Raw genomic sequence first — 12,046 nt, forward strand, 5'->3', positions numbered from 1 at the left:
AATCGTCTATTTCTTGTATCTGTAAACAATACACAACATTCAGATGAATACAGTCCATCAAATCCTTGACAGATCTTATTTTACTGACCTGTTAGTTTTGTAACATAGCAACTAAAATGCTGTAAGGTTCATTGTACAAAAGACAGTGTTAGCTGAGGAGATATAGGCTGTATTATATCATGTACACTGTTTATATTTCATTAATTGATGTTCCTAACAGAGTACTAATTTTATTATTAAATACAAATAGAATAGCTTTGTATTTATATTATTATTAATAATAGACTTTTACAATGTGCCACCATGGAAAAATTTTAAAATATAATGTGAAGGAAAAATGGCAGATTTTAACACTGAAATACTTATGGAAACATCATGTGAGGATGTGAGAAGAAACTAGAAGGGAATACAGAAAAAAGATTTGTTGAGACAACAAAATTGGGAGTAATCTTATTTCATGTATTTCTTGCCCCATCAATCAAAGGAAATTTTAGAAAGCCACAAACCTGCATTTAATTCAATAATGCTGCCCCCAAACCAGCAACCAACATGCCAAGTGTTAAAATACGTGGGCTGTAATAGCATACTTACAAAAACACATGTAGCATCTACAGATAATTCAAATAAGTTGACAACGTAAAATATTTTTAGAGATACGTGAAAGTTACATGGCACTGCTCAAGTTTCTTCAGCTTCGTAAGACAGACTCAGTAGGAAACCAAGTTTTCGAAATTGTTTTTTATCGTTCTTTTCAACACTTTAATGACTTACATTAAGTGAAGCAAAATATTAAATATCTAACTCTCCTCAAATTAGTCTTTCCTGCATGAAGGTAATGCCACCTAATTCCATTTATAACAATTTTAGAGAAAACATGACAGCAACGGCAAAGCAAACATTTTAGACTAATCCCCGAAATAGCTGGGAGCCCTGTTATAGAATGGTGCATGAAAAAATAGCAATTGTGCCAATAACTGCAGAGCACCCAGTGTGATCATCAACTCCTGATCTGAATTGTCAACTCATTTCTTTCAGAGTCCAAGATGGAATCAATTTGCACAATATAACAGGCCCTAACTAAAGCACTTTGTGTCGGTGCTGTCAAACACACGGCTCCAGCTGAATTCAGTGAACATAATCTCCATCCCCACCCTTTCTTCATTTAGAAAAAGGAGGTCAGCAGGTGCAACAGAGTTCAATTTTATAAATACTTTCCCAGGATAATGCTCAATGAAAGGATAATAGCCTTATCTCTGATGGTATTCTGGGACACAGGCCAGTGCTAAATAGATCCTGTATTAAATAGATTAAAGGGAAAAGATCTTTACAATGTGTGAGTAGTAACAATCATAAGAAACCTTATACTGTTTCCTGCTCGAAGGGCGGATGGACAGAGACGCCTCAAGGAAGAACATGAAAACAACCCAGCAATGGCAAGCATTTTACAGTTGTTTTTCTTTCCATGTTTATTAGCTAATGCACTTTCTGTGAACATTTTTAAGGTAGCATCTATCGTACTTTTTTAATAGTGGACAGTATAAACAATACTTAGCACAAGGGTTTGGTCATAAGCAGTAAGACAAAGTTTTTCTTCTAATGCACAAGCTATACTTGAGTAATGACAAGTCTAAAGAAAAAAACAAAAAGCCTATCTAAACTATACCAGAGGCAATCCATGCAACTCAGCCAATGTTATTCAAATGCAGTCAACGTAAGTGATCTTAGGAACCTAACTTGGGTATATAGACATTTATCTTGGTAAACAGTTGCTACAGCCCCAAGAATGTTCAACTACTACAATTTTTCAAATGCCTTATAATATTCAATTATTTATTCTTTAGCTCAATATCACTTAAAACAACTGCCCCCTAAGAGGTATGTTCCCATCACCACAATCTAAACATTACAGGTGAAAAAAAAAAAGTAATACTTCCAAGGCCTTATCAACAATCACTGGCAAATTCAGAAATAGGATTCCTAACTCCTAGGCCACAGAGCTTCTTCTGTGCCATTCCTAATAATCACAATCAGACAAGTATTCAACAAGCTCCTGAGCAAAACACACGTCCCATAGATACTTCAAAAACAACATATTTGAAAACAAACCTTTCTATCACCCACTTTTCAAATTTGCTCTGCCTCCTCCCACATATTTCCGATCCTGGTTAATGGCTCCATCATACACAAAATCCCCAAGACGAAATGTGGAAACCATCCTTTCTCGTCTTCTTTAGATACCATCCCCCCAAACCATTCGAGATGCCAAGTCCTGACAATCAGCCCGTCCTGTTATCTCAGACCTCCATGATCTCTCACAGAGTCAGTTAAACTACTCTCCCAGAGGGTTTCTCATCTCCATCCCACACAGACACAACCTTCACAGTGGTCTCTGAAAAATGGGCATTAATGGTATTGCATCCCTGCCCTCAGGTTCAATTCCAAACTCCTTGGCTCCAAGGCTCTCCTAAAAGGCTTCTGCCTAAAACTCCAGACTCATCTTCACATAATTAAACTACAATTGTTGCTACTTACAATTGTTGTGTACTTACAATTGTTGCTGTTTAACAAGGTTCCAGGCTTTTACACAGGGTATGCCCTCTGCTTGGAGTGTCCTTTTCTAACTGGCATCTGAGTGAGCATTCAAGTTGGTGCATAATTTCTACAAACTATTCAAGCTTCGCCTCCTCCATCAAGCCTTCTCTGATGCACCCAAACAAAGCTGTTTACTGCTTAGCTCCATAATAAAACTTAGCATGTTATTTTGTAACTTTTAAATTTATATTTCATCTCTGTTTTGAGAATGTGTGCTCTTTGAGAACTGGGACCTTATGCCTTCAAAATATCTGGAACCTGTCCCTCCTGGAATGGAGATAGTACTCAAAAGCCATCGGTTGACTAAAACGAACATCCTGATTTTATAAAAAAAAAGAGGAAAAAAAATACCTATTTTTAATCTCTTATATTTTGGTGTTACATGTTATGTATAATGTTCATATGCTTTTCACTAGTCACCATACTACCTAAAACAGGATTTCTCAATCTTGGTATTAAGACATTTCAGGCCCGGCAATTCTTGGTTGTAGAGGGCTGTTCTCTGTCTTGCAGGTGTTAACACCATCCCAGTCTCTATCCACTGGATGCCAATGATCTCTCCCTAAACCCTCACCCAGTTGTGACAACCAAAAATGTCTCCTGACATTGCCAAATGTCCCAGGGGTAGGGGTGGAGAGCAAATCGCCCTTAGCTGAGAACTACCGATCTAAGATACCACGTGATTTGAAAAAAAAAAGATACAAAACATAAAGTTGGTAAGTTACAGGCTAATTCTTCTTGCTTTAAAATTTTGTTTGATTTTGCTACCACAGTAATATTTGTAGAATACACTAAAATTGAGAAAAAAATTCCTTAAAAAACATGAGTTAGAAAATTCTAGTCAATAATAAACAAACAAAAAAACCCCTCTCAATGCAGAACAGTTTTCATTGTGAGAAACAAATTACATTGCTATAGGAAGTCCAATTAATTTAACCCCTTTCTCTCTCTAATTAAGAAAGTGTTATCTACAAGTATATGCTGGAAGAATGCAAGGCAATTTCCGACTTCAATTTCTATAGTAACCAATGAAAAGTATGGACATATTTGCAATTCCCAAGAAGCACCCATTAGCCAGATGGTGGCATGACGTTATCTGTCAACTACTATTGGCTTATACCAGGCACTCAATAACTATATGCTGAGTGAATTAACTTAGGACATCTACGTGCAAGGCTTCTACTAAGTATTGTGGAAGACAAATGGACGTTTGACTATCTACTATAATGCAAGCTCCTTAAACATGGGGACTGTACCTTGTCTTTGACTCTTTGGCACATATTTAATGAATGGTAATTATTTGGTGAACGAGGGATTAGTTTAAATTGCATTATCAAATGTAACCATTTCCCCCTTTTTAACAATCAAGCTTCCCTTGCTGGTCTCTGACTTGGAGGCAATTAAATCAGTTGCTAGGGTTGATCATTTTGTTCATTTATACATGCTATCAAGTCTAATCTTTTTATTTACATGGATTACAAAAGAATCCATGCTAACTCTATGTTTTAAGTTATATTGTCACTAACTGGTAAGAAGGACAGTAATATACTGAATACCTACAGATACTAACTCTAAACTAGGTAATGATAATCAAAAGGCTTATTAGCATTCGCAAATTTTATCTGAATGGATCACAGAATCTTTCAAGGTTTTCAATGGCAAAACAATGATCACCAAGAAAGCACCAAGCTGAGTGACTACTCAAAATGTGAACATGGTTCAAATGGCAGGTCACAAAAGCTCTACGAATTTAAACAAAATATAGTACATTGAAGAAGCACTTTTAAATAGGAGTGCTTTTTCACATGCTATAAATGGGGCACAAACAAAGGGAAAATAAGATTTCTGCCAGTTTACAACTGTGTTAGGAAAAACAAAATGTGTATTACAAAACAGCTTGACAAGAATAATGCAAAGGGTGTAAGGAACTCCATGTCAAATATTAGCACCCACTGAGACCATGCAGTCGGCCCCTAACGTAATCACAAGTTATTCTCGTTTCTAAGCTGCTGTTTAGAATTTAGATTGCAAGCAGAAAGGATAAGTGACATGCAAAGCATTTGGTACAGTGCATAACACAAAGTAGGTATCAAGAAATGGTATGCTGAACAAGGGGGGCAGTGAAGTAAAATGAAAGGTGGTCGATTGGCTAGAGGGGGTGATCCTGACAGAATGAAAGAGAGCGAGGCAGGGGCAAACTGAGCAGACATTGTCGTTCCCGCCCCTCCCCTCCCCACTGGTCATGGTCGGGCTGGGTGGACATGGAAATCTCATATAAAGCTGAAGTTGGCAGCACAGGGAAGATTATTGCCACCTCCCACAATGCACACATTCTTAGAGTTTTCAAAAATAATGATAATAAAGGAGGAGAGAAACCTGTTCATCAGAAACTGGAGGGAAGGAAAGTTGATGGAATTCATGCTCTACAGAAACTAAGAGCTCAGATGGGAGCTCTCACCAGCCGGTTCAGTTTCTCTGTAGGGTATAAGGTGAGGAGAGAAGAACAAGAGGGCTTAAGAGAAGAAAGGAATGAATAATCACTTGGAGAGTATGTGTAAGAGAGACAAATGAATAAGATGAATTATTTAAGAGATGAAGAAAAAGAACTGATTTCACAGCAATTCTGGTTAGATTGAAGCTAAACAATTTACCTGCTGGTGGCAACATGGATACAGAATTGAGCAAAGGATCAAGTGCATGCTGAGAGAATGAGAAATTATTAAGTGGCAATAGAGATGAGGAGGGAAATTCAGTCCATCATTCTTTCAAAACACATTTATGAATAGCTGCTATGTGAGGTCCTATATTAGGGCTTGGATAATCCGAGACGAATAGAGCATGATGAGGCCCCCAGGAAACTCATGCACTGCTGCAGGAAGATGATAAAAGACCAAAGAAGCTTAATACTAAGTCCTTATGATACTTGGCTACTTTAATTTTTTAAAGAAAAATTTTAAATTGTTTTGTTCTCTAGCATCATATATTTATGATTCTGTGTCATATAAACTATGATCTGTAATAATAAAATGCACATTTGTATATCTACCACCCAACTTGTATACAGGAACTTAAACTTTTATATTCATCTAAATCAGCAGTTCTCAACCTTCCTAATGCAGCGACCCCTTAATACAGTTCCTCATGTTGTGGTGACCCCCAACCATAAAATTATTTACATTGCTACTCTATAACTGTAATTTTGCTACTGTTATGAATCGTAATGTCAGTATCTTTTTGTTTTCCGATGGTCTTAGGTGACCCCTGTGAAAGGGACGTTCGACCCCCAAAAGAGTTGCGACCCACAGGTTGAGAACCGCTGAATTCTCCCGCTTGCCTTTCCAAGCTCTTTGTAATATGGCAGCCTCCCCACATAACCAAACTAATTTCTAGGTATTTCTTCCAAACTTTCTATTCTAGTCAGATATACTTGACAGAAGCATTTAAGAATCCAAGAAATCAACTTCTCTTTCTTGTCTAAAAGAAACAAAGAATTGAGGAAATATTTTATTTGCCTAATAAATGCATTCCTTACAAACATTACTACAGAAACCAAGCCTTTATAAGGATTTTAAATAATTTGTAAAGGTAACCGAAATTCATATGAATGGATGGTTGTTAAGTGCTAAAAAGTACATTCAAATGCTGTTATGGAAACTTAAATTTCTTTGAAAGGGATTTATATTATCTTTTCATTCTGGTAAGAAAAATGTTATTTTACCTTCCATTTTAAAATGAGGTTTAAAATCATTAATTAAAAAGTTACTATCATTCTTTCTCTTTCACAAACCTTTTAACTGTAGCAAAATATTGAGTTGTCGGAAAAGTCATGACGTATTTGTGCAATAAAAAACAGAAAAATACGTCATGACTTTTCTGACAACCAAATACACAGAACAAAATATTTACCATTTTAACCATGTTGAAGTGTACAGTTTAGTAGCATTAAGTACATTCACACTGGTCTGCTACCATCACCACCATCTCTCTCCAGAACTCTTCATTTCTTGCAAACCTGCAACTCTTTATGCATAAAACAACTCCCCATCCCTCTCTCCCCGCAGACCCCGGCAACCACCATTCTTCTACTTTCTGTCTCTATAAATTTGACTACTCTAAGCACCTCACATAAGGGGAATCATACAGTATTTGTCCTCTTGTGACTGGCTTATTTCACTTAACATGTCTTCAAGGTTCATCCATGTTATAGCATATGTCACAATTGCCTTCTTTTAAAAAAAATTACAGTAAAAACACGTTATATAAAATTTACCATCTCCACCATTTTTAAATGTATAGTATAGTAGTGTTAACTATATGCACACTGCTGTGCAATAGATCCCTAGAATTTTTTCATCTGGTAAAACGGAAATCTATACCCATTGAATACCATCTCCCAATTTTCCCCCTTCCCCCAGCCCCTCATAGCCACCATTCTACCTTCTAAGAGTTTGACTACTTTAGATACTTCATGTAAGTGGAATCATGCAGTATTTGTCTTTTTGTAACTGGCTTATTTTGCCTAATGTCCTCAAGGTTCATCCATGTTGTATCATGTAATAGGACTTCGTTATTTTTTAAGGCTAATATTGCATTACACCCAAACACACACACACACACACACACATTTTCTTTATGCATTCATTCATCAATGGACATTTAGGTTACTTTCATCTCGTGGCAGAATAATCCTTCAATACACGTAAGTCTTCAAATAGCTCCTCAAAATCCTGTTGTCAAATCTCACCTAAGTGAGATTTCTGGATCATACAGTAATCTGTTTTTTTAAAGACCTTATTTTTTTAGAGCAGTTTTAGGTTCACAGCAAAATTGAGAGGAAGGTACACTGATTTCCCATATACCTCCTGCCCTGACACATTGCACAGCCTCCCCCGTTATCAACATCTCTCACCAGAGTAGTAATTTGATACAATTGATGAACCTACATCAACACATCATAATCACCCAAAGTCCAGTAGGGTTCACTCTTGGTGTACATTCTATGGGCATGGCCAAACGTATATGTAATGACACATATCCATCATTAGAGTATCATACAAAGTATTTTCACTGCCGTAAAATTCCACTGTGGTGATCCCATTTTTAATTTTTTGAGGAGTCCCAGACACACCATTTTACATTCTTAACAACAGTGTACTAGGATTCCAATTTCTCCATATCCTCGCCAACATTTGTTACTTTCTGTTTTGTGGGGCTTTTTGTTTGATCGTAGCCATCCTACTCGGTGTGAGGTGGTCTCTCACTGTGGTTTTGATTTGCATTTCCCTTATGATTAATTATGTCCAGCATCTTTTCATGTCTTTATTATTAACCATTCATGTATTTATTTTGAGAAATGTCTAAAGTTGTTTGACCATTCAAGTCCTTTGACCTTTTTAAAATTAGGTTGTTTGTTTTTTTGTTGTTGAGTTGTAGGGGTTCTCTATATATTCTGGATATTAACCCCTTATCTGGATAGTAACACTTATAAAATTTACAAATATTTTAACACATTCTGTGGATTGCCTTTTCACTCTATTGTGTCGTTTGATGCACGGAAGTTTTAAATTTTGATGTAGTCAAATGTATCTATTTTTTGTTGTTGTTGCCTGTGCTTTAGATTCATATCCAAGAAATTATTGCCAAATCCTAAGTCATGAAGCTTTGCCTTGTGTTTTCTTCAAAGAGCTTTATATTGTAGTTTGCTCATGCATTTGGGCTCTTTCGTGGACTTTTAACAATTCTCTTACAGATTTGGAAATTTTGCACTTAATCTAAATTATCCTTAAAAGATATTCTTCTCTGAAATTAATGATTGAGATCTATATATTTGAGATTAAAAGTCCCATGTATTTTCTAATAGAAACAAAGCTGTAACAATATGTGGACACAGATAAGAGTAAAAATTATCGCTCCTTCCAAATCAATTGGCACCTCAAATGATGGAAAGATAAAAGATAATGCAAAAAGCAAAGAAAGAATTATTTGTGACAAAAGTAATACTGAAATTAAATCTTACCAGGTCTAATTTTAAGTCACCAATCCAAAGAACAATATCAGAAATTTCAACTTAGGGTTGCTGTTAAAATTAAGGTGTTTAGGCCTCTACACCAAAGGTTCCCTCTCTATTATAATTTTATAGTTTTTCTATTTGCTTTCTAAAATTATTATCTTCTCCATCTTCCATTGCTGTGCTTCTTGATGCTGCCATTATTATTACTTTTTTTTTTTTTAAATGTCTAATCTGTTGACTTATTCTGCAAATAGAAAGGGTGCCTTTGTAGCTAGGCATTAATTTAAGAAGTCTGTTTTCTGAAATAATGTTTATTCATGAATATTCTTAAACACCTACTCTGTCCAAGACACTATGGGAAATACAAAGATGCAAAACTCTCCAGAATGGTCATCTGAACAGGACCTTAATAGGCCACATACTCAGTACCACATAGACTTAGAAGGAGACTGGCCTGGAAGCAAAGAATGCCAGCATGGCAGCGCGGGACATTTCTCCACAGCGGGCAATGCCGCCACCAAGGAAATGGCTCTCTTTCAGCCGTCTGGATAACATGTCAGGTTCAAGGGACCTCATATCCATTAGGTTCAAGGAACATATTAGAAGATAGTTAAGCCCTAGATTATACCTTTAAACGCCAGGGTAAGACATACAGACTTTCATTTTATGATTTTTACCACTGATTTCTGAGCAAGGGATTAACATGACTGAAGCTCTATGACTGTTAATATGGCAGCAGTATGTAAGGGAGTTTAGAAGGAGAGAGGGACTAGAGGCAGGAGACTATTACATTCCATTGGTGGAATAATAATAATCATGTAACAGCAGCAGCCAACACTTTTTTTTAGCAACTTGCTATTTGCCAGACACTGTTCTAATCATTTTTCATGTATTAACTCCTCATAACAGCCCTCTGAGGTATTTTGGGTACAAATATCATTCCTATTTCATAGATCAGGAAACTGAAGCACAGCAAGATCAAGTAACCTGGCCAGGGCCTCACAGCTATTAAGTGGAAGAGCCAACATGTGAACCCAGATACTCTAGCTCCAGAGTCTATGCTCCTCACCACTCAATGACACCCCCCACCACGCCCAGACCACCCTGTGTATGCTCACATTGTCTAAGATTTTAGAAAAACTCTTCAAGAATAACTCACCCCTCCCTAATAACCCTAAGAATGACAAGGCTGATAGTTCTGGGATTGGACTAGGCAAATCAACACATCTGAGGATATCATGTGGGGACAGAAAATAAGATCTTAAAGAGTAGTTCGTACCTCTTAATTCAGTGCCCACCAAGTACACAGTATTCTTCACGCATCATCTCATTTAATCCTCACAACAAGCTACGAGAAGGGCATAATTTTGAATGCACATTTTTTTTCAGATGAGGAAATCCAGGCTCAGGCAGGTTATACCTTCTGTCCCTCACTACAGAGCCAGTCAGTGACAGAAGCAGAATTAGAATCCAGACCCAAGCCGGTTCCATTCTCTTCCCACTATCTGATGCTGAGAGCATTTAGTGGTGGGACAGGAATGCTGCCAGTTAATAGTCCTCTGTCCTCAGGAGGCCAGCACCCCCCCCTTAGAGACTACGAAGCCACGCTGGTATGTGACCAGCTGTGTTGCCAGGCTCTTTCTCCACCCAGCTGGAAGATATACCAGGTGGATGCCTGAGTCGGACTTTATTCAAAGGACCTAGAACCAGCCTATGGATCTGGGCAGGACTGAGGCAGCTCTGAGGATTCCTACACACAAAATACAAACATGAAACCTCACAGAAGTTCAAAATCACAGGCTTTCAGAGCTATCAATATGTGGTCCTCCACGAAGAGAGGTTAAAAAAAAAAATTCTCTGAAGAGGCTGAGGCGGGTCATATGGAGCTGAGGATAGCACCTAGATATCGGAACCCGAGGGAACCGAACTGGAGTTCAGGGAATTGACTATGCTTTTTTTCTCAGCTAATTCCCATCGGTTTAACCTCAAAGTTTCTTAGAAAACTGGTTAAGACATAATGTTCTATTGAAAAAGCAAAACGAAATTATATACACCAACACATTGGAAAATGATGGAATTTTGATTTTTACTTCTTTTATTTTCTCTGAACTCTTCAAATTTCCTAAAATAAGACATATATTACATTGTTAACCAGGGGTAAAAATAAAATATACTAATTGAAATACTTTTAATCAATACTTAGGAAGGGAAGAAAAAAAAATATATATGTATATGTATATATACATATAAAAGTTACATAGCCAAATAATTCCCAAATACTCAAACAGCCTACCTCGAAATCACCGAGACATTTGTTAAAAATACAAATTTCCAGAGTCCAAAGACCTACTCAGTGAGAATTTCCCAGGGTGGGGCCAAGGCATCTGGCGTTTGAACAAACTCCCTAGGTGACCATAACATTTTTTTATCAAAAAAGCCCAAAAGTGCTTTCAGGTCTCTTCTTCTTGAGGCTCTCTGATGACTTTTCAAACACTAGGGCACTTTTATATGGGAAGGCAAACAGATGAGAGTTGACAGGGAGAAGAAGTGATGGGGTGTACACTGCTCAGCCTAATGCCTCACCATTCGTCTCTGCAAACTTCTGGACATCGCTCAGGGTTTTCAGCTCTTCTCTTGGGCATGCTGCCACGCACAGTGCTACAGACTTGATCTTCCGGTTTATCAAGTCCAGATTGCATGGATCCAAAAAGAACACATACCTAAAGCACGGAGAAAAATATTGAGATATTATTTTTCAAAACACATACTTGTTCACTGCACATCTGACTCAGCCACAAAGCAAAGAACATCCATTCCATACGCCTTCACAAATTTAATCATAGATGAACAAACATTTCACAAATCTAGTCACAGGTACTTTTTAAAAAAGAATAAGTGCTTATACATATACTGTTAACAGTGGGGGTGGAGGAAATGTAGGACTCAAGTTTTTCATGACTTATTTTTCTAATATTGAAATATTTGTCATGTGTATTTTATAAATAGAAATTATCTATTTTAGTTTGTTAAATAATTAATTTTAGGGGGTTTTTTTTGGTCAAACTTGTATCCAAAAAATTACTGGAATATCTGAATACTGCTATATGATATGAATTGTAGTTTATATGTAAACTTTAGTTAATGAATATATAATTATATATAAAATGTCTAATTATAAAAATTAACATATAAGCTTTAGCTAATGAAAATATATTTATAAACATGCATTATAAAATTAAATATATAAAGTTGAATTGAGGCCAGAATGAAATATACCGACATTTTATCTACAGTCATCTCTGGGCGTCAGAACAAAGTAATATTAATTTTCTTTCTTTTACTTTTAATTTTCTTTTACTTTTTAGAATGCTCATTTTCTAGAAAGAATGGAAACTACTTTTGAATTGATAACTATAACAAATGTTGTTTATTTAAAAGGTCCAT

The 12,046-nt window shown here is 36.6% G+C and overlaps 1 protein-coding gene across 1 annotated transcript in view; it reads right to left on the reverse strand.

The window, feature by feature from the left end:
• The window catches only part of SLC44A1 (solute carrier family 44 member 1), a 104,545-nt gene that overhangs the window by 41,900 nt on the left and 50,599 nt on the right, over nucleotides 1-12,046 (reverse strand). The window contains exon 4 of the mRNA XM_019623686.1: nucleotides 11,186-11,322. Coding sequence (XP_019479231.1) covers nucleotides 11,186-11,322 — 137 coding nt within the window. The remainder of the gene's footprint in view (nucleotides 1-11,185; nucleotides 11,323-12,046) is intronic.

Source organism: Hipposideros armiger, unplaced genomic scaffold (genome assembly GCF_001890085.2).
Source record: "Hipposideros armiger isolate ML-2016 unplaced genomic scaffold, ASM189008v1 scaffold_558, whole genome shotgun sequence".
NCBI lineage: Eukaryota > Metazoa > Chordata > Mammalia > Chiroptera > Hipposideridae > Hipposideros > Hipposideros armiger.